The sequence below is a fragment of the Lepidochelys kempii genome, unplaced genomic scaffold (genome assembly GCF_965140285.1).
Source record: "Lepidochelys kempii isolate rLepKem1 unplaced genomic scaffold, rLepKem1.hap1 scaffold_32, whole genome shotgun sequence".
In the NCBI taxonomy this organism is placed as follows: Eukaryota; Metazoa; Chordata; order Testudines; family Cheloniidae; genus Lepidochelys; species Lepidochelys kempii.
In genome coordinates this window covers 2,488,381-2,510,954 of record NW_027621934.1, presented here as the reverse complement: position 1 = coordinate 2,510,954, position 22,574 = coordinate 2,488,381, and the positions used below count along the sequence as shown (strand labels likewise).

Sequence of the window (22,574 nt, the reverse complement as noted above, 5' to 3'; positions counted from 1 at the left end):
GGCCCAAAACTGGACACAGTACTCCAGATGAGGCCTCACCAACGTCGAATAGAGGGGAACGATCACGTCCCTCGATCTGCTCGCTATGCCCCTACTTATACACCCCAAAATGCCATTGGCCTTCTTGGCAACAAGGGCACACTGCTGACTCATATCCAGCTTCTCGTCCACTGTAACCCCTAGGTCCTTTTCCGCAGAACTGCTGCCTAGCCATTTGGTCCCTAGTCTGTAGCGGTGCATGGGATTCTTCTGTCCTAAGTGCAGGACTCTGCACTTGTCCTTGTTGAACCTCATCAGATTTCTTTTGGCCCAAACCTCTAATTTGTCTAGGGACCTCTGTATCCTATCCCTACCCTCCAGGGTATCTACCTCTCCTCCCAGTATAGTGTCATCTTCAAATTTGCTGAGGGTACAATCCACGCCATCCTCCAGATCATTAATGAAGATATTGAACAAAACCGGCCCCAGGACCGACCCTTGGGGCACTCTGCTAGATACCAGCTGCCAACTAGCCATGGAGCCATAATCGAAAGTATGGAATAATGATGGAATAGAAATAACATCAAATACTCTCTTAGGAATATATTAAACTGTAAATCATCATTCACAATAAAGAAGTATTTCGACAATATGCTGTGTGACCCTGGGAGGGAGTCAGTTCCTCCTCTCCCTGGCTGCAGAGTCAAGAGTCACCCCAGCTGTCCCACCTTTGCCTCTCTCCAGCCTATGATGCTCCTTTCCTTTGATGCCGGCACCTCTTTCAAACAGCGAGAAAGAAGAGTAGCAAAGAGAGAAAATGCAGCTTCTGTTCTGGTGCTGCCTCTCGCTGGCAGCCTCACTGCGGAGAAACGCAAGCCAGCCCATATTCTGATCAGCCACTCTGGAAAAATCACACCAGCACTGGGCTGTTTGGGGCATAGCTTTTAGCTGCCACTTTGGTCGCAGGATCACAGCAGTGCTGCAAAATAAGCATTCTTGGCCAGCTAAGCCAGATTCTTATTAGACAGAAAGAAAAAGGAGAGAGACTGGAAGGAGAAGAACTAATAAAGAGGAGAAAAAGGACGCATTGGTGGGGGCAGACATCACATTTCAGGTGGCGTTCAGGAGTCAGCCAGAGCTGGTGGACGTGGCATTGCCTTCTGGATCCCTCTCTCTGGCCTGGTCTGGTCAGGACATCTCTCAGGATTAGGATGAAGAAGGCCTGGGGATCCAGGGGAGGGAGGAGTGGCAGCCATGATGGTGAAGCTCACTCTTTCCCCTTCTTTCAGCCAGAATAGCAGTACCCTGCATCTCTTCAAATATATTCCTGTCAAAAATTTTTTTAAGAACCCCAAAATGGAGTGAGGGGTGGACTAGCCCATCCGCTCATTATTTTGTCCACCATTTAGGCCTAATTTCTGACAAATTTTGTTTCACTGATTTCTGATCCCACACTTCTCTTGTTTACCAGGCATGATCTTAACACAGTCTTTGAGTTCTATCAGGAGGCATTTTTGTTTGGACTAATTCAGTCTGTCTCCCTCCCCTTTTCACCCTTTCCCCTCCAGATTCATTGTTATAGCTTATTGTGACATTTTATGAGCTTTCACTCCTGTCTCACAGTTGAGCTCATAATTAGGGTAAATTTGCAGGACCAATTACTACAACAACACCCAAAAACAGAGAGACACAAAGCTGGCTCAGGGTCTAACTGATCACCATATTTGGGTTCAGGAAGGACTTTCCCCCTTGGTCAGATTGACAGAGACCCAAGGATTTTTTTTGTTTTTTGGTGGGTTTTTTCCCTTTCTTCTGCAGCATGGGGCATGGGTCACTTGCAGGTTTAAACTAGTGTAAATGGCGGAGTCTTTGTGACCTGAACTCTTTAAAATCATGATCTGAGGACTTCAGTAACTCAGCCAGAGGTTCTGGGTCTATTACAGGGGTGGGTGGGCGAGGTTCTGTGGCCTGCGATGTGCAGGAGGTCAGACTAGATGATCATGATGGTCCCTTCTGGCCATAAAGTCTGTGAGTTTAAGGCAGAACAGCACAACTCTTCCCCTCCTTGTCTCGGCTGGCTCTTTGCACACTGGCTGCTGGAGATGTAAACAGTGAAGGGACAAAATTTTCAGATGCTACAAAATTACTCAAGAGAGTTAAGTCCAAAGCTCCCTGCAAAGAATTACAAAGAGATCTCACAAATGACTGGGCAACAAAATGTCAGATGAAATTCAGTGTTGATAAATGCAAAGTAATGCACATTGGAAAGCATAATCCTAACTACACATACAAAATGATGGAATTTGTATTCACTGTTACACCTCAGGAAAGAGATCGTGGAGTCACTGTGGATCGTTCTCTGAAAACATCCACTCAATGTGCAGCGGCAGCCAAACAAGAGAACAGAATCATTGGGAAAGGGATCGGTAATAAGACAGAAAATATTATACTGCCACTATATAAATCTCTGGTATGCCCGCACGTTGAATACTGTGTGCAGATCTGGTCAGCCCATCTCAAAAAATATATTAGACTGGGAAAAGGACAACAAAAAATGACTAGGGATGCGGCACAGCTTTCCTAGGAGGAGAGATGAATGAGGCTGGGATTGTTCAGTTTAGAGAGGAGATGAGGACGCAGGGAGGGGATAGAATTCTATAAAATCATCAGTGGTTTAGAGACAGCGATTCAGAAAGGCTTATTTACCCTTTCACACACCACAAGAACCAGGGGTTACCGGGTAAAATTATTAGGCAGTAGGTTTAACCCAAACAAAAGGAAGCACTTCTATGAACAATACAGAGTCAACCTGTGAAACTTGTTGCCAGGGGATGTTGTGAAGGCCAAAAATAGACCTGGGTTCAAAAAAGAACTAGATAAGTTCCTGGAGGACAGGTCCATCAATGGCCAGGATGGTCAGGGATTCAACCCCATGCTCTGGGTGTCCCTAAACCTCTGACTGCCAGAAGCTGGGACTTGACAGGGGATGGATCACTTGATAATTGGCCTGTTCCGTTCATTCCCTCTAAAGCCTCTGGCGCTGACCACTGTTGGAAGACAGGACAATGGACTAGCTGGACCACTGATCTGGCCATTCCTGTGTTCTCAGGCCTCAGATCGCACACTGACACTTCCCTACAGGGTCCCCAGAGCCTTCAAGTAGGACCAGGAGCCCCCTCACACTTACGACAATAGCTTGTCCTCTGAACACAGTCTCCGGCACCCCACAGTCAGCACTGCGTGACATGAGCCTCTGCGTGACAACAACGGGTTCCAACTGGCTCAGGCCAGATCCTCTGAAAGGTGCAGTTCACCGCTGCTAGGGGCTGTAACATCTTGTATTCTCTGTGGATGGACTCACAGGGGGACTTTTAACTCACCCTGCCAGTGGGTTTCACATCTAATTGCAAAGAATCAAATCTAGTTCAACATGTTCTTGACTCTGGTTCACTGTCAGCAGGAAGGAAGGTCTCTGCACCGCTCCGTATTTTCTAATCTCTGCGGTTTGCCCTTTTGTGAGTTGAGCAGAGTTACATTATTATGGGTGATGTTACAAGAGAACTGGAGGCCCCGCTGTGCTGGACCATGCAGAGACACATGACAGAAGACCTGAAGGGCTAAATAGATAAGACAAAGGGTGGGAGGAAGGAATTATCATTCTTCTTCGAGTAGGATCCTGTGGGTACTTCTCTGAAGGTGTATTTGTGCCCCCTATGCCTCAGATCGGAGATTTTAGATAGCAGTGTCTATTCAGCCCCCACAGATGCTGTCCCTGTCTCGGGCCTTGCATTAGGGCTATAGAGCATTGCACGGGCAAACTGCCCTCAGCTCCTTCTCAACCACCTTGACCTGAGATAGGGCCTCAGCAGCCCCCGAGTTGAGAATACCTCATCTATATTTTACTTTCTGTTTTGAGTGATTAGTGTTCGTTCATTGCATTTCAGTCAGTTAGTGTTCATACTCCCCTTCTGTTTCCTTTTTTCAAAAAAAAAAAAAAAGGAACAATAAAATAATCCCCCCTCTTTATTTTGTTATAAGGCTAGCGAACTCCCTGTCCTTAGTTCTTTCTTGCCTCCTCCCTCTGGGGAAGTGAAACCTGGACAGGGTATGCCTGGCTCTTCCAGGTTTAAGTGTTGTTTCTCCTCCTGAGAACCAATTCCAGTCAGTGATGTACATTCCTACTGCATTTGCTGTCTTGGAGAGTCACACATGCCTTAAGAGTGTACTTTCTGCCTGAAATTAAAAGCTAGGAATAACCTTTAACTAAAACTATGACTATTAATGACGGAAAGTTCAGTCGGATCAGCCTCTGACCCTGGCCCTGGGACACACCCCCCCGTACAAGAGTCCCCAAAGTGGCCGATTCCATCTACTTCCTCGGCTCAACACACTATGGCAGCTTGGAAGAGGAAATTTTTGGATTCCTCTCAAAAAGCCACAAAAAAGCAGGCTACAAGTCATTGGGTAGAGAATCTACCGCAAAGAAATGATCCCTAACAAGATCAACCACCCTGGTACTGACTGATCTACAACGGGGTACCCACGAGACGACTGGCTCCTCCGCTACTGGTACCACCAGTAAGCCTAAAAACCCAAGGGGCACAGGCTATGGGAGTTTGGTACCATTGGGGGGAAAGGGGTGGTAGAGAGAGAACCAGCTCCTCTAGCTCATCTCCGATAGAGCGCTCTAGGGCCTCGATACCAAGTGCTTCGGCTCTTCAGAAGACCAGAACAACACAACCGGCCATTTATCAGAGTGCAAAAGACTCCCACTCCTGTCAGCTCCTTCTACATGAGCCACGTCTGCTCAGCTTACCTCAGCGGCGTCACCTGCTATTCTGGTATCACAGGAATTTCACTTGCCTAAAGACTTGCTGGTTTCAGAGATGCCTGAGTCGCCCCCGTTCAGCACCGACACATTCTTGGTGCTGACCACATCTCAGTGCCCAGACACACATGCAGTACCAGTGGAGTCTCCCACAGCATCCATGACAGCTCCACCTCTTCCCAGTGACGAGGAGGAGGAGGAGGATGACAGATTCTCCTCAGTCTCCTTGGAAGGCTCTCTGTCCCACTACCAGGGAGCGAATCACCCAGAAACCTCTGCAGAACCAGCTTACAACCATGAGAGACATGACCCACACAGTTGGTATGGACACGCTTGGGTGCACCCCTCAATGCCCTTTGCACCACCCCAGTGGCCATACTGGCCTGTAGACCCCAATTCTTGAGGGCCCCTAGTGTTGCTCATCAGGATAGGAGAAGGCAATCTCCTACTGCTTCTCTGTCTAGGTCTCCTGATCCACAGGAGGAGAACAGGCATTTAGATGAGACAAAGGGGTTACTCCAGTGACTAACATCAATTCATCCTCTCCTGATGAAGCTGTTATGCCTCCCCCACCAACTCTGGCAAATGATTTCAAACCATTTCAAGACTTCATCAAGAGAGAAGTGGATTCTCTACAAATTCCACTGGAAGAAGTCAAGGTGTTGCAACTCAAGCTGTTCGACATCCTACACCCTTCATCATCAGCCTGTATTGCACTCACTATTAACAAGGTATCGCTGGACCCAGCAAAGACTATGTGGCACAGTACATCCCACATGCAAGAGAGCGGATAAAAATATTATGTTCCCTCTAAAGACTTGGATTTTTTATTTTCCCACCCATTCCTAAAATCCCTTGTAATCGATGCTGTAAATGAACATGGCAGAAAGCACCATGCTAAATCAACACCCTATGACAGAACTTAAAACAGCTTGAAAATCATATTCTTAGGTGACCCTGCAATTTAAGATTGCTAATTACCAAGCTCTTATGGCAAAATACAACCATATCAATTATTCTACATTAAACACCTTCATTGACCATCTCCAATTAGTTTCAGGTGATCACTACTGAGGGTCAGTTTCTTGCCAGGACATTGTTGCAGGCCTCTCTCTAAACACCGCTGACACAGCTGCTTGCTTCATCTCAACAGCAGTGGGCATGCGGAGCTTCCTGGTTTCACCTTTCTGGCTTTCCAAGGAAAGTCCAGTCTACTGTGGAGGACCTTCCATTTGAAGGATCCAAATTATTTGAAGAGAAAATGGATGAATTCCTCCACATACTAAAAGACTCTAGAGCCACTTTGCATTCACTGAGAATTTATGCACCTGCACAAAAAAGAAGATATAATAAATCACAGATGACACAGAGATCCCAGCCTGATCAATTTTCTCCTCCCCAAAGGCATTATGAACCCCAACAGAAAACACAATGAATACAAAAGTGAAGATCAACTCCCCCACAGTCATCAACATCACAGCCATCTACATCTATGCACAATTTTTAATGTGTTGTTTGAGGACCCGAGTTACCACCACCATTTTAATTTGCTGCAAAAACACAAACATCACCACTGCTTTGGCAACTGCCTTACTCTTTTTCATCAAAACTGGGACCAAGTGGGTTTTGGAGATCATCTCCACAGGATATTTGATCCATTTTACCTCCCTCACTCCTGCCTACCGCTCCCCCCCGACCCTCCTCAGGAACCCTTCTCATGAGCAGCTTTTACATCAGGAAACAAGTTATCTTCTGAACCTAGGTGCTGTAGAACCAGTTCCTACTCAACACAGTGGGAAGGGCTTCAACTCCAAGTACTTCCAGATACTGAAAAAGAATGGTGATTGGAGACACATTCTGGATCTAAGATCACTCCACAGATTTGTAAAGATACAACGCTTCAAGAAGGTGACTTTGGCAGCAATAATCCCATCTCCGGACCATGGGGACTGGTTCTTGACCCTTGACCTACAAAATGCTTACTTCCATATCGCGATCCACAGAAGGTGTCTAGTATTCACTCTGGGACAAGACCACTTTCATTGTCTGCACCCAGAGTGTTCTCAAAGGCCCTTTCTATGGTTGTGGTGCTCCTTCGCAACCAAAGAGTGATAATATCCCTGTATCTGGATGATTGCCTGCTCAAGGCATGCTCCTTTGATGATGCTTTGATGCCCCCACAAAAGACTATGGACCTATTCCTCCAACTGCCTCTAAAAGTAGACATCCAAAAGACCATATTAACTCCGGTATAACATCTGGAATTTATAGGGCCCTACCTAGATGGAGCAGAGGCCAAAGCCTTCCTCCCCTTATGCAGGTTCAACACCTGAGACAACTTAATCTCAACAGGACAGGCCAACCTTCAAACCTTGGTCAGAAATAGTCTTCAACTACCTGGACACATGGTGGCAGGCACCTTTGTAATAAATCACGTGAGACTCCACATGTACGGGCTTCAGTGGTGGTTCAGCACATACCAAGCACACACAGTATAAACAAACTTCTATTGATGCCCGCAACAGTCAAAAACTCCCTCAACTGGTGGAAAGACCCTCACAATGTCTGCTCAGGAGTTCCCTTCACTCAACCACCCCCAACGTTAATAATAACAACAGATGCATACCTACTGGGATGGGGAGCCCCCCTGGACACCAACATTAGTCAAGGCAAATGGTTCCCCTTCGAATCCACATTGCATATCTACTTACTGGAACTCAGAGCAATCAGGGAAGCTTGTTCACATTTCCTCCCACTGACCGGGGGAAGCATATTAAGATTATGATAGAGAACACTGCATGTATGTTTTACATAAATCACTAGGGAAGGGCACGCTGACCTTCCCTTTGTACCAAGGCAGTGAAACTCTGGACCTGGTGCATTCACCACCCCGTAGAACGGCTTCCGTATGAGGAGAGATTAATAAAACTGGGACTTTTCAGCTTGGTAAAGAGGTGACGAAGGAGGGATATGATAGAGGTCTTTGGGACACCTGCCATTGGCCACTGTCGGAGGACAGGATCCTGGGCTTGATGGACCTTTGGTCTGACCCAGTCTGGCTGTTCTTATGTTCTTATTTGTGGCAAGGTTTACTCATGCCCTGAGACATAATCTTGTTGTCATCTTACGATGGAAGGCAGTGATGGCATTGAGATGCACTTCCAGGGAGCGTAGCAATAACCCTGACATTTTCAGTTCTAGGATGCAATCTACCACAAGTGGTAGTGGAGAGGATGTAGGGGTGACATGTTTCCAGTCACACCAGAGCTGGAATCTCTTCCACTATTGAATAGACATGGTCTTTACATACTCAGAGCAGGTCATTTCTAAGCGTTGGAAGCACTGAGTTGGAGAACCTGTAGATTGGGGTGATGGACCTTGCCAGTATCCTGAGAGGGGAGATGAGGAACAGGCTGGTGAGTGATTGGCATGCAAATCGCCAGTTGAGTACGGTATGGGAATCATATTTGTCATGGCCACAAGGGATCTATAAGTATAACCCTGGCCCTTTCTTTTCTTTCCTCAAGCAAGACCTTTGACATTAGAGGAATTGGAGGAAAGGCATAGAGGAGACCTGTGTTCCAATGTAGGAGAAAGGCATCTCCGAGAGAGTGATGACCCAGGACAGCTCCGGCTTGTTTCTGGCTGTGGGGAATAAGTCTATCTTTGGGACTCCCCAACGTAGAAATATGCTGTGGAGAATGGAAAGGTCTATTTCTCATTTGTGATCCTGGGAAAAGTTCCTGCTGAGAGTGTCCGCAGGAGTGTTCTGTGTGCCCAAGAGGTGAGCTGCTGAGATGTTGTTGTGAACATAAGAGCATAAGAACGGCCAGACGGGGTCAGACCAAAGGTCCATCTAGCCCAGTCTCCATCTGCCGACAGTGGCCAGTGCCAGGTGCCCCAGAGGGAATGAACAGACAGGAATCATGCCGTGATCCATCCCTTGTCGCCCCATCCCCAGCTTCTGACAAACAGAGGTTAGGGACACCGTCCCTGCCCATCCTGGCTAATAGCTATTGATGGACCTAGCTGCCATGAATCTATCTAGCTCCCTTTTGAACCCCATTATAATCTTGGCCTTCACAATACCCTCTGGAAAGGAGTTCCGGAAGTTGACAGTGCGTTACATGAAAAAATACTTTCTTGTGTTTGTTTTAAGCCGCTACCTATTCATTTCATTTGGTGGCCCCTTGTTCTTGTATTATGAGAAAGAGGGCTATGAAATCATGAGTGGTATAGAAAAAGTAAATAAGGAAGTGTTATTTACTCCATAATATTCCCCCCTTAGTCACCTCATTTCCAAACTGAAAAGTCCCAGTCTTATTAATCTCTCCTCGTACGGAAGCCATTGTATACCCCTAGTCATTTTTGTTGCCCTTTTCTGAACCTTTTCCAATTCCAATGTATCTTTTTTGAGATGGGGCGACTACATCTGCACGCAGTATTCAAGGTGTGGTTGAACCACAGATTTATATAGGGACAACATGATATTTTCTGTCATATTATCGATCCCGTTCTTAATGATTCCCAACATTCTGTTTGCTTTTTTGACTGCCGCTGCACATTGAGTGGATGATTTCTGAAAACTATCCACAATGACTCCAAGATCTCTTTCTTGAGTGGCAACAGCTAATTTAGACCCCATCATTGTATATGTACAGTTGGGGTTATGTTTTCCAATATTCATTACTTTTCATTTATCAACATTAAATTTAATCTGCCATTTTGTTGCCCAGTCATCCAGTTTTGTGAGATCCTTTTGTAGCTCTTTGCAGTCTTCACAATCAGATGTTCTACACTGGCATGAGACCTCAACGACGTCCTTCGGTTTCTTACAAGACTTCCCTTCGAACCCATGGCCTCCTGCTCTCTTCTACACCTCTCTATGGAAACTACAATCCTAGTGGCCATTATGTCTGCACGGAGAGTGGGAGAGATAGAGGCTCTATTGGTATACCCCCTATTTACAGTTGTTTTAGAAGATAAGGTTACATTATGACTGTACCCCACGTTCCTACTGAAAATATCTTCACACTTCCACATAAACCGGTTTAATCCATCTCCCCACTTTCTTTCCAAAACCACACCAGGATAAAAGGGAGGTGACACTACACACTCTCAATGTCGGGAGAGTCCTTTTATTTGATGAGGATTAAGCCCTTCAGGAAATCTGGCAGACTACTTCTCTCCATTGCAGACAGATCTAAGGGACCCTCAATCGCTAAACAAAGACTCTCGAGATGGATATCAGACTGCGTTACCCCTTGCTATCACACTTATGGCATTCCACCTTCCTGTACGGTTCAAACTCACCCCAGGAGATCTCTCTCCACTTGCACAGCCTTGCTCAGGAATGTTCCGATCACAGACACGTGCAGAGCAGAAACGTGGACATCTGCTCACATATTTGCTGAACATCCTGCAGTCACCCACATCTCAGCAGAGGCCCCTTAGAAGTGTGTGAGGGGCCCACAGGCACCTGAACTGTGGCTGCACCCCACATGCCATGCCCCGCCTGAGGCCCTGCCCTCCCTTTCTCCCTGTGCTCACACCACCCATTGCCCCCAAGGCCCTGACCTCACACTACCTCTTCTCCCCAAGCCCCTGACCTTGCACCGACCCTTCCCCCAAACCCCAGCATCACTCCCTCTTCCCCCCAAGACCCCGCCTGCTGCTCACTCCTCTCCCCACCGTCACTTGCCTTTACAGCTGGCAAAAAGTGGGGGGAGGGCCTGGCCCCTTGATCCCCCCAGTTCCGGCACCCCTGCATCCTCTGCTATATTTTATTCCAATGTCTGATGCTCAGGACTAGACTCGACTCTGAAACCCCACCCCTCCGTCACGGGTACGGCTGCCAAGTCGCCGAGACGCCCACAGAGCCACTGCTGCAAGAAGGAGAAAGGGTCCCTCACCTGGTGCCGTGCCTGTCGCTCTCTGAGATGTGTCCCTGTGGGTGCTGCACTACTCGCCCCCCTTCCCCTCTGCTCTGCAGCTCTGACCTATGAGCTCTGTGGTGGAGAAGGAACCGGGGGCAGTTTGTCTGCACAGCGCTACATTGACCTAATGCGGAGCACGAGCTGGGGAGAGCAGATGTGGGGGCCGAACAGAAACGGCGGCCTGAAATCTCCGATGTGAGGCGCCGGGCTGTGAGTACACAGAGCATGGAGTAACACACCCCTCGAAGAACTGCAGTTACCGCACAAGGCGAGGAACCCTTTCTTCTCCCGCTTTACACTCAGGGAACTGAGGCCCAGAGAGCTCAGGGCCCCAGTTCAGCTAGCTACAGGCTTAACGTTACGTGTGTGAATAATCCCGTTATTATAAGTCAGTCTCTCGCTGTCAGGCATTTTTTCCAGCCCTCAAGTATCATAAGCCTGATTTCAGCCCCTTCCTTTAAAATCTGCACACAGGGGAATGTCCATATCCAAAACTGGTGGGTCTGCCTGGGCCCACGTACCTTTTTGCTACTGAATTTAAAGGAATGGAAGGGTGGGGGGGATTCTGATGCCCTGGAAACAGGGGCTCAGCGCAGTCCCAAAGTTTCCTAGCACTCTCTGACACTTTGAGGCACAAACTCAGTGAGAAGGAGCCAGCTCATGTGGCTGGGCCCATGAGCTGAGATCCAGTGTCCAGGGCCATGGGTTAGATTAAACCCTCACTTCCATGTAATCAGGACCTAGCCCCTCTCCAAGCTGCCTGGCACATGGGGAGTGTGGACACTACACCACAGGTGAGCCCAGCTAGGGCAGGGCCATAGGAGCCCAGCGAGGGTCAGATGCCAAGAAGGGGGGTGTAATCGACAGAGCCCAAAGCCACTAAGAGCTCTATGAGGATGGAGCTCAGGCCAGGAGACCTGGGCGGGAAGAGGGCAGCAGAGAGCACAGTGGAGAGGGCAAAGTGGTCCTTTAAAGGCACATTCCCTAACCCAGGAGCTGTTGTAGAACTGACTGCATATCCATGTCTCTCTGTTTGCAGAGAAATCCCTGGCCGAACTTGGTAAGTGCCATGTGTCCCCTTTCCCCCACCCCAGATGACATTGTGTCCTTTGCCGGCAGTCCGTGCTCCGGGGAGTGCTCACCTCTTGGTGTGTTTGATTTCAGGCTGGAGTAAAGTCAGCAAAAATGCAGGTAAGTGAAGCTGGTATTTTAATGTCAGACCTCCTGCACCACTCTGCTGCCCAGCAGATGCGCACATGCCAGAAATCACAGGGAAAGAGCAGTATGGTCAATGAAAATGCCAGATTCGTCCCCAGTTTACTTGCATAAAACAAATGCTCACACTTAAGTATGGAGTCCCGAGCTCTCCAGTGTAACTGCAATAAGTCAGAGTGCTCCTAAGGCCGGGAACTTACCTGCTGTCAATTCCAGGGGGTAGGTGCTTGCAGCCGTTGGTAATTATGGTTCAGAGTTGGGGTTTTACTGGACACATATGGTGAATTCTCATGTGTTGTGTTGTTATTAATTAACTTCATGAACTAGAAGGGTTCTAGGAAACTGTGTAAATTACCTTAACTGGCTGCGGGTAATTGTCTTAATGCTTTTTGGACTCTGGTGAAATCTCTGTTTTTACAGAGTTGTCAATCAGTAGCCCTTTGGCTAATTCAGTTCAAATATGGTAGAAAAATTCTACCTCAGACCTGGACCAAATCTACCAAATTTGAGTCTGATACGACTTTGTGGGTATTAGAATAGAGGGCTCCCACTCAGATGTAGATTGGAAACTCAGTTGCTGTCTTAGCTGTGGAGACATGGTAGCAGCCCCAGAGCACAGATTTTGTGGTAGGTGACTACTGAGTTCTTTTAATGGTAGAAATGATGTCCGTGTGTGTAACACCTGAGCTCGTTCCTTATTGGGGCCTCTGTAGAGGTTACAGACAGGCCCAATGGGAGCTAGAGGGATCTCCAGCTCTTGCAGGGGAACTATTTGCCCCTTTTGCCTGGGAGGAGAGCTGCAGTGAAATGCAGAGAAGCAGGTCCCCGAGAGGTAGAGGCTGGAAATCAGACAGTGTCCTAGAAAAGACAGAGCTGGGCTCTGCCCCTGATGCTCCGTTCCTCTCTGCAGCTATGGTGATTCTGGATCCAGACACGGCTCATCCCAGCCTCGTGGTCTCTGAGAATCGGCGATCTGTGAAATGGAGGGGCCTGCAGCAGGACATTCCTGACAACCCCGAGAGATTTGACTGTGAAACCTGCGTGCTGGGCTCGGAAGGGTTTGCCTCGGGGAGACACTACTGGGAGGTAGACGTTGGGGGTGGGAGGACCTGGGCTGTGGGCGTGGCCAAAGAATCTGTCAGGAGGAAGGGCTGGATCAAGTTTTCTCCTGAGGAGAGGATCTGGGCCGTGGATCAGTGTGGGAGCCATTACCGGGCTTGCACTCGCCCAGATATGCTCCTGCCCCTGACTGGGAGCCCTGGGAAAATCGGAGTGTATCTGGACTATGAGCGGGGCCTGGTGTCATTTTATCATCCTGGTATGGAGGCCCCAATCTACATTTTCACCTCCTCTTTCACTGGGCAGCTCCACCCTTTCTTCTGGGTCTACTCCCCAATCACGCTGTGTCCCTGAGATATGGTATGGGGGGAGATAGCACCTCTCACTGGGGCCCAGCCCCGCCCATGTGAGTCTGGCTGTTCATTGCACTGAGCTCACACGGGGGTGGCTCCAAGACCCACTTTGCTTTTCAGTGTTAACGGGGCTAGTAACTCCTGAGGATGAGGCAGCTTCTGGCTGAAGGCGTGTGCAACATTCCAGCAGCACACTAAAGATGTGCAGTGCATTGATACCAAATGCATCATTACTTCTTTTCTTGGTCTATGCATAGCTCTAATGCAACTGGTCTGACAGTAAGGATTGCTCATTGGATGAGTAGTTCCGCTAATCAGTACACGAACACTAGAACTGTCTGGAAAATACATTTGAACATTAAATCAAAATATCAAAGAGGTGTCTGTTTTGTTGATTTTTTCTGAAATGAACAATTTTTTCATTTTTCAAAATTTTGCATTACCTGTCTTTTAATTTTGAAAGTTGGGATTTTACAAAATGAATATTTTCACTTTTGAAAATGCTACCATGTGATTAAGCTGAGGGCTCAAAATTGGCAAAGCAGAAAGAATCGTGATATTATGGTGATGAGTAAGAAGCAACATAGAATAGAACCCAAAAAACAATACATAATAAGATTCCCTCCCTCCCCAAATAAAAGGCTAAGTTGCAAATTTTGTAATAATGCAAAAATCTCAAGAAAATCCAAACATTTTCACACAAAAAAACTGTTTTTCAAAACTGGCCAAATTTCCTCAAAATACTTTTCGAATTAAAACTTTTGTTCAGCTCTAATTAACACCTGTAATTGCATATATCAATGAATGTTACCTGGTTCTTAGTACTGTAATTTCTGAACTGACCATCATAGATAAATGGAAGTCAGGTCACAAGGAGTAAGAACATGTGTCAAACCATGTCCTGAAATATCACATTGTCCACAATGGATAAAAGGCTCCAAGAAAGCTGATTCCTAACCAGTAACCATGTTCTGTGACAATATTGGTGAAAGAAACAGAGTCAGAGGAATGGAGGGAGCTCCGATTCTCTCAATGAGTGTTGATCATGGGGTTCACAGCATCCAGCAAGGCTTAACCTAAACCCAAAATGACAGGTATGTCCTACACCAGCTAAATTTAGAGTTTTAGGCCAGAAGGGACCAAGAGATCATCCAGTCAGACCTCCTCTATATCACAGGCTAGCAACTCACTCAGCACCTGCACACCAAGGCCAACACCTAAAATTAGACCAAACTATTGCAGCCCACAGGAGACTAGACTCTTACAGGCCACAGCCACGGACCCCACTCAGCCTGTGGGGGGGCAAAAACTAGATCAGACTCATCATACTTCCCCTGGGGGGGTGCTAGCCTCTGCCACCATGAAACACCTCTGTGGTCTGGGGTGTCTAAACAGGATCTCCTTAAATCACAACAGCCATGTTCTCCTATTTTCTGCTGCAGGCTTAATGGAAAGCAATTCTTTCCTGTGTTAGCCACAGGATCTGGAATGCATTAAAGACAATTTTTTATTTCAGAAGCTGGTGAAAGCTACTAGGGGAGAGGCTGTTCTAGATCTGATTTTGACAAATAGGGAGAACTGGTTGAGAATTTGAAAGTGGAAGGCAGCTTGGGGGAAAGTGATCATGAAATGAGAGAGTTCATGATTCTAAGGAATGGTAGGAGGGAGACCAGCAAAATAAAGACAGTGGGTTTCAAGAAGGCAGACTTTAGCAAACTCAGGGAGTTGGTAGGTAAGATCCCATGGGAAGCAAGTCTAAAAGGAAAAACAACTGAAGACAGTTGACAGTTTTTCAAAGAGACATTATTAAACGCACAAGAGCAAACTATTCCATTGCATAGGAAAGATGGGAAGAATGGCAAGAGACCACCCTGGCTTAACCAGGAGATCTTGAATGATCTAAAAATCAAGAAAAAGAGTCCTACAAAAAGTGGAAACTCGGTCAAATTACAAAGGATGAATATAAACAAATAACACAAGTATGTAGGGACAAAATTAGAAAGGCCAAGGCACAAAACGAGCTCAAACTAGGTAGAGACATAAAGGGTAACAAGAAAACATTCTACAAATACATTAGAAGTAAGAGGAAGACCAAGGACAGGGTAGATCTGTTACTCAATGGGGTGGGGTGGGGGGAATAATAATCAAAAGTGTTGAAATGGTAGAGGTGCTTAATGACTTCTTTCTTTATTTCAGTTTTCACCAAGAAGGTTGGTGGTCATTAGATGTTTAACATAGTAAATACCAGTGAAATTGAGGTAGGATCAAAAGAGGCTAAAATGGGAGGGGAGAGTTAAAAATTATTTAAACAAATTAGATGTCTTAAGTCACCAGGGCTTATGAAATACATCTTAGAATACTCAAGGAGCTGACTGAGGACATTTCTGAGCCATTAGCTATTATCTTTGAAAAGTCATGGAAGTCAGGACAGATTCCAGAAGACTGGAAAAAGGCAAATACAGTGCCAATCTATAAAAAGGGAAATAAGGGCAACCCAGGGAATTACAGACCAATCAGCTTAACTTTTGTACCCAGAAATATAATGGAGCAAATAATGAAACAATCCATTTGCAAACATCTAGAAGATAATAAGGTGATAAGTAACCGTCAGCATGGAATTGTCAAGAACAGATTGTGTCAAACCAACCTGATAGTTTGCTCTGACAGGGTAAGAAGCCCGGTGGACAGGAGCGAAGCAGTAGACGTGGTCTGTCTTGACTTTAATAAAGCTTTTGATACAGTCTCACATGACCTTCTCGTTAACAAACTAGGGAAATGCAACCTAGATGGAGCAACTATAAAGGATAAAGGAGGTGCAAAACTAGTTGGAAAACCGCTCCCAGAGAGTAATTATCAGTGGTTCACAGTCAGGCTGGAAGGACATAACAAGTGGGGTCCTGCAGGGATCAGTTCTGGGTCTGGTTCTGTTCAATATCTTCATCAATTATTTAGATAATGGCTTAGAGAGTACACATGAAGTTTGCAGATGATACTGGGAGGGGTTGCACATGCTTTGGAGGACAGGATTAAAATTTAAAATGATCTTGACTAACTGGAGAAATGTTCTGAAGTAAATAGGATGATATTCAATAAGAACAAATGCAAAGTACTCCTCTTAGGAAGAAACAATCAGTTGCATGCATACAAAATAAGAAATGACTTCCTAGGAAAGAGTACTGTGGAAAAGGATCTGGGGTCATAGTGGACCACAAGCTAAATATGAGTCAACAGTGTAATGCTGTTGCAAAAAAAAGCAACAATCATTCTGAGATATGTTAGCAGAAGTGTTGCAAACAAGACACAAGAAGTAATTCTTCCGCTCTACACTGCGCTGATTAGGCCTCAACTGGGGTATTGTGTCCAGTTCTGGGCACCACATTTCAGGAAGTATTTGGACAAATTGGACAGAATCCAGAGAAGAGCGACAAAAATGATTAAAGGTCTAGAAAACATGTCCTATGAGGGAAGATTAAAAGAACTGGGTTTGCTTAGTCTGGAAAAGAGAAGATTTGGGAGGGGGAGGGAACTTGATAACAGTTTTCAAGTGCATAAAAGGTTGTTACAAGGAGGAGGGAGAAAAATTGTTCTTAACCTCTGAAGCTAGCACAAGAAGCAATGGGCTTAAATTGCAGCAGGGGAGGTTTAGGTTGGACATTAGGAAAAACTTCCTAACTGTGAGGGTGGTTAAGCAGTGGAATAAATTGCCTAGGGAGGTTGTGGAAACTCCATCATTGGAGATTTTTAAGAGCAGGTTAGACAAACACCTGTCAGGGATGTTCTAGATGGTGCTTGGTCCTGCCATGAGTGCCCAGGACTGAACTAGATGACCTCTCGAGGTCCCTTACAGTCCTAGGATTCTATGATCTCCTGTTTTAATTTGATGATTTAATGAGTCGATGAACCAAACCAACATCATTATTTGTTAATCCACTGACCTACAGAATCAGTCTCAGTTGTGACTTGGATTTGATCATTGTTTTCACAGATTCACAGATTCCAAGGCCAGAAGGGATCATTGTGATCATCTAGTCTGACCTCCTGTGTAACACAGGCCAGAGACCTGCCCTACAATAATTCCTGTTTGAACTAGAGCAGTTTGTTTTTTTTAAATCATCCACTCTTGATTTAAAAATTGTCAGTGATGGAAAATCCACCATGACCCTGGGTAAATGGTTCCAATAGTAAATTACCTTCACTGTTAAGCATGTATGCCTTATTTGTATTGCTTTTGTCTTAATTAGTTTAATGAAGTTACAGTAATTTTAGCCTTCGAACTAAAAATTTAAGCCTAAGAACTGTTTGATAATTCTTTTTAATAAAACCCATAAAACTTGCACAGAACTGGTTTATTCTTTCAAATTGCAACATGGATCCAGAATCAGGAGGAATCCAGCAAATTAGTTGAGTTCCTGAGCGTCGCTTGGCCCTCTCCTTAAATTAGAGCCTTCTCCCTTCACGGTGTTTATATAAAACCCTGCCTCTCTTGTTCTTCTTTGTTCCTACTGTTGAACAATACCGGGACACTTGGAAGAGTCTGTCCAGGGGAGGTAACGGTAGGGTTACCATACGTCCAGGTAGGTATGCCTCTTTTTTGCTCCTCTGCCCTCTGTCCCAGACAGTGCAGCTCAGAAGGAGCCGCACCTGCTCCGCTTTCCATTTGGTTCCCCCCCTGCATCTGCAGCTGATTGGTTCCTGAGAGCTGCCGGATCCCCACCCCACCCAGGCTACGGCTCTCAGCCCTGGGGAGGGGGAGAGGCCCGCCGGGAGGCACTGACAGATGATGCTGTGTGCTGGGTCTGTGCCAGCCGCCATGCCACTGTGACGAGGAGCGACACTGCCCCCTCCTCAGGAATGAGGCCCTAGGTATCCCCTACAGCACCCCTACATTCCCCCTCCAGGACACACACAGGCACTCCAGCACCTCCGAGTACCCACAAACCCCTTCTGCAACTCCAGACTGCATCTCCTCCTCCAGCAGGGTCTTCTTTTGGGGAGTCTGACACATGGACACACAGGTACAAGGCCTGTCATGTACCCCTGGGAGATGGCAGGCTCCAGGGCTGCTACCAGCAGGTCAGGCTCCAGGACTAGAGCTGGCCTGGCTACAGAGCCTCCGGCTCAGAGAGACACCACAGAGGCGCCGGCCACAAGATCCTTTCATGCTCGGCGCGGCATGGCGGAGGTCGGCTTATATAAGGTCTGTTACACACAGCACCGCCTAGTGGCTGAACTGTATAGTACCCTTCACCATGCCATCACAAGCCCGGAGACTGGACGGGTTCACTCAGAGAGCCCAGAGAGGGGCCAGAGGTGCAGGTAATCCTGTAACCAGGACAGGTTCCCTCCCAGATCTGCCCCTTCACCATGGCCATGTGCTCTAATACCACCTGGCCACAAGCAGCCCCTACCCCCAGGACTGTGCAGCCTCTCCTGGGCACCAGTCCAGTGCAGCCACTCCAACCCATCTCCGAGTACAGCTGGACAAACTCTGGAGGGTGGGTGTGTGTGTAATTCCCACCCTTGTATTCCTCCCCACGGTGAATGCTGTGGAAAGGGTCTCGGTAAAGGTTGGACAGCTTTGGTCAAGCCCTTGCATGTTATTATCAGTCCATTACTGGTATTATTTGTTTACAGCACAGCAGTGCCTGGAGGCCCCAGTCAGGATCGGGGCCCTGCGATGCTAGGAGCTCTACAGACAAAGAGCACAGACAGGTCCCTGCCCCGGAGCGCTCAGTCTGACCAGAGAGCTGTATCACGCAGCGGGAATGTTCTGTACTATTTACATGGCCCCTATATGTTGCATTGATACCAGTGGGAGACAGAGGACTGTTTGCTCTCAGGGCAGGCTGAGAGACATGTTACCTAGCTGAGACTAAATGGGTCATTGGGAAAAGACAGACTGAGGCAAGCCCCAGTGTGAAGACAATGGCAAAGCCCATCACCAAGACATTGTTGCTGAGCAACCAATGACCCAAAGGAGATGGATTTCCCCACTTCACAACAGGGAAGCTGAGCAACATCCCCCAGCTCGAGAACAAAGATGGGAAAGGTGTGAGGTGGGGGATCAAAGCTCGTTTCTGGAAGGAGTTGGGCTTTCTCCTGGAGTCTGACCAAGAAGGTCAGATTGAGAGACAGACAGAACTTGAGCAATGGGGTTCACTACAACGTGGCTGGGCTCTGGGCTAGCCAGAATGGACTTGAATGGTGCTTTAACCTTCAGTTCTCTGTGCCAACCTTAGGACATCCTATGCTGAGTCCAGTTGATTAATAGACCCGACTGTTTTGACAACATGATGTGAGTGTCACCACAAATGCTTGCTGAGGTGCATTAATCCCTGAGGAGCAGACAAGTCTCTACCAGGACGTAGTCTATCACAGTAGGACTTGCTGAACAGAAATCCCGCTGTGACCCAGCAGTGCTAAAGGTCCAGTCGAAGGAGGCAGTGAAGCGGTGTTGCTTATCCTGCAGGCCGAGTGGGCCCCCTGGGGGGTCTGGTAGACTGACGGGGTTCCTCCTAGAGCCTGTTCCAAAGCTGGGGGTGTAGAAGTGAACCCGTGGATCCACGACAGTTGGATGGGATCAGTGGGATGCTGAATGCACCAGTAGTATTTTGCAATAAGTGACTTGCAGCAGTAAAACAAAGGTAGTCAAAGGAAACAACAAGAAAAGGGCATATAACCTAGGCCCTCGTTCGGCGCTGGTTAGGCCACCTCCCTAGGAAGAGCATGACAAACCCTGTCCAGGGAGAGGGCTAAGCCTTCTGGAGACTGATGAAAGGACCAAGAAACAGGTTCCAGACCCAGGGGGGTTTTCCAGTGAGGCCTGAGAGCAACAGAGGCGGCAGCAGGATGCCCCCAAGAGCCAGTTCCCCGTCCAGCAGGGTGCCCTCGTGATTCAGGTCCCCTTTGATAGATTAGAAGAGGTGGGAGCTGCAGCTGAAGGCAAAGGAGCTGGCAGAGCATGAGGAGAAACAGGAAAAGCATGAACAACAGCCAGAGAAGTGGAGGGGCAAGAGGACCCACAGAGGGGAAAGTGGGGAAAGACCCTGGGATGCCAAGTCCACAGGGAGCCTAGATCCTAAATGGTTGCTCCAGATAAGGAGGGGGGATATGGATGCCTACCTCATAGCCTTTGAGAAGGCATGTGATTTGAACCTGGTTGATCCTGCAGACAACTCCGCAGTCTCACTCCCTTCCTTGGCCCTAAAGGTACGGAGGCATACAGCCGAATGGATGGAGTTGATAGTGGTGGCTATGAACGGTTCAAAAAGGCTTTACTGATTAAGTATGACTTGGCACCTGGGGTTATAGGAAAAGGTCTTGGGGTGTGCAGAAGACCCCGGGTGTGACATATATAGAAGCCACCATTCTGAGGGGAGAGTATCTCCACAAATGAGGTAAGGGTGCAGGTGTCACTACCCTGGAGGATTTGTATAATCGGGCTGGTTTGGAACAACTCTATGAGCTCTGTCCCCACTAGCTTAAAAGATGGTTAGCAGACAAGAAGCCTCAGGCTCTGCATAGTGCAGGCGGGTTGGCAGAAGAGTTTGTGGACAGTCGCTCTGGGTATCGAGAGAGACTCAAAGGGGACTGGGAAAGGGAACCGATGGGGGCACCCCAGAAGAGGGACTCAGATAAACCCAAAGTTGGGGGAGCGGCTGATGCGGGGAGACCTCATCCAAGGGCTCTCAGAGACCTGACCTGTAATGTCTGCAGAAAACCAGGGCCTAAGTGGGCAAAATGCTCAACGGGTTAACTCGGTGAGAGCCCAGCCAGAGGGAATGCCACCTCCTTGTGCCTCTGGGGCTGACAGGTGACCTGTAGCTCAACCTCAGAGCGTGAACTACCTGACTGAACATTTGGAGGAAAGCAGACTCCCAGCCAACTCCTCGGGACAGTGACAGAGGGGCTCCCAGACAAGGCACCAGGATACATGTGCTATTGTACTCTCTTGGGCTCACACACAGCTGACCTCTCGTGGGAGCTGAAGGGGTGGATAATGGGAAGACATTCGGGGTGGAAAGATTCTGGGACAGAGAGACCCCTTGTCACACCCTGAGTGGTGCAACCGCATCAAGGGCTGGCCTGAAGGGCTGTGTAACATGCCTCTTGGGGCCGACGGGAGCTCTCATGTCAGGACTCCACCCCTGCAGCTCCGGGCTGAGCGCTGCACAGGTCTCCAGGAACCTACACTTCAACCTCCCCACGTCCGGTTCCCACAGCCATTCCTCCCAGCTCTGCAGCACTCTCCTGCCCCTCCAGCCCATGCTAGTCGGCCAAGCCCAGACGTGGCACTCCACCCAGGGAAGCCACTCCAGGAAAATGTCATGCAGAGGTAACTGCCCAATTTCCTCCTCCTCCTCTGCCAGCCATACATCCAGGGCATCACTGGGGGTGTCTCCCAACCCGACCAAAGCTGTCTGGCTGTGTGACTGCCGTGACACCTGGCGCAGCCTGTTTGTATCAATGACTGTGGGGATCGCACCACTCAGTGGTGTTTCCTGCATGCTGCCTGGCAGCTACCTAAGTTCCCTCTAAGCCGCGCGGCTGTGCAGCAGGCTATCAAGGCCGTGCAGGCGGGGAGAGGTGCCTCTCCCTTGGCCCCGGGCTGCTGCACAGAGAGAGGGCTGGGGGGACTCCTCACTCCCCACTGCAGCCTGTACCCCTCATCCCTGGCTCCACCCCAGAGCCTGCACCCCTAGCAGGAGCCGTCACTCCCCGTACCCCAACCCTCTGCCCCAGTCCTGAGGGAACTTCCTGCACCCCAAACCCCTCAGCCCCAACCCCACCCCAGAGCCTGCACGCCCAGCACTCCAAACCTCTGCCCCAATCCTGAGCCCCCTCCTTATTTGGGCTGCATCCACACAACACAGATACTACCTGAATGCCCCTGAGGATGTCACATGAGCCACAGCTGTGTGCTGATTGGGCTGCAAGTGGCCCACGGGCCGCGGGTTCAGAACCACTGAGCTAAACCTTCCAGATCTAGGAATGCATGATACCTGCAGGGAATAAACAGCAGAGCCCTGCTAGACTCTGTAATTTAAAAGAAACACGTCAAGAGACTTCCCTGAAGGTCCCATCTCACCCCATGAAGGCCCATTCTCACATTCTTCCCCTCTGCAGATGAATGAATCTGAGAAATCCAGATCCATGTTATTCCTCCTCCTTCACAGCAGAAAAGTCACAAATAAACCGTCACCC

The 22,574-nt window shown here is 48.1% G+C and overlaps 1 protein-coding gene across 2 annotated transcripts; it reads left to right on the top strand.

Moving 5' to 3' along the window:
* Positions 1-10,673: 10,673 nt before the first annotated feature.
* LOC140904588 (butyrophilin subfamily 2 member A2) lies at positions 10,674-13,748 on the top strand. 2 transcript variants are annotated; one of them, XR_013635137.1, is made up of 3 exons: positions 10,674-11,803; positions 11,908-11,934; positions 12,869-13,748. XR_013635137.1 is itself a non-coding variant. In XM_073327020.2 (2 exons), exons 1-2 carry the CDS (start codon positions 11,838-11,840, stop codon positions 13,369-13,371), a joined length of 600 nt encoding a protein of 199 aa, XP_073183121.1. In that variant the 5' UTR covers positions 10,674-11,837; the 3' UTR covers positions 13,372-13,748. The 2 variants fall into 2 exon arrangements, 1 of the variants encoding a protein (XP_073183121.1); XM_073327020.2 differs by having other exon boundaries at positions 10,674-11,934.
* The last annotated feature ends 8,826 nt before the right edge of the window (positions 13,749-22,574 follow it).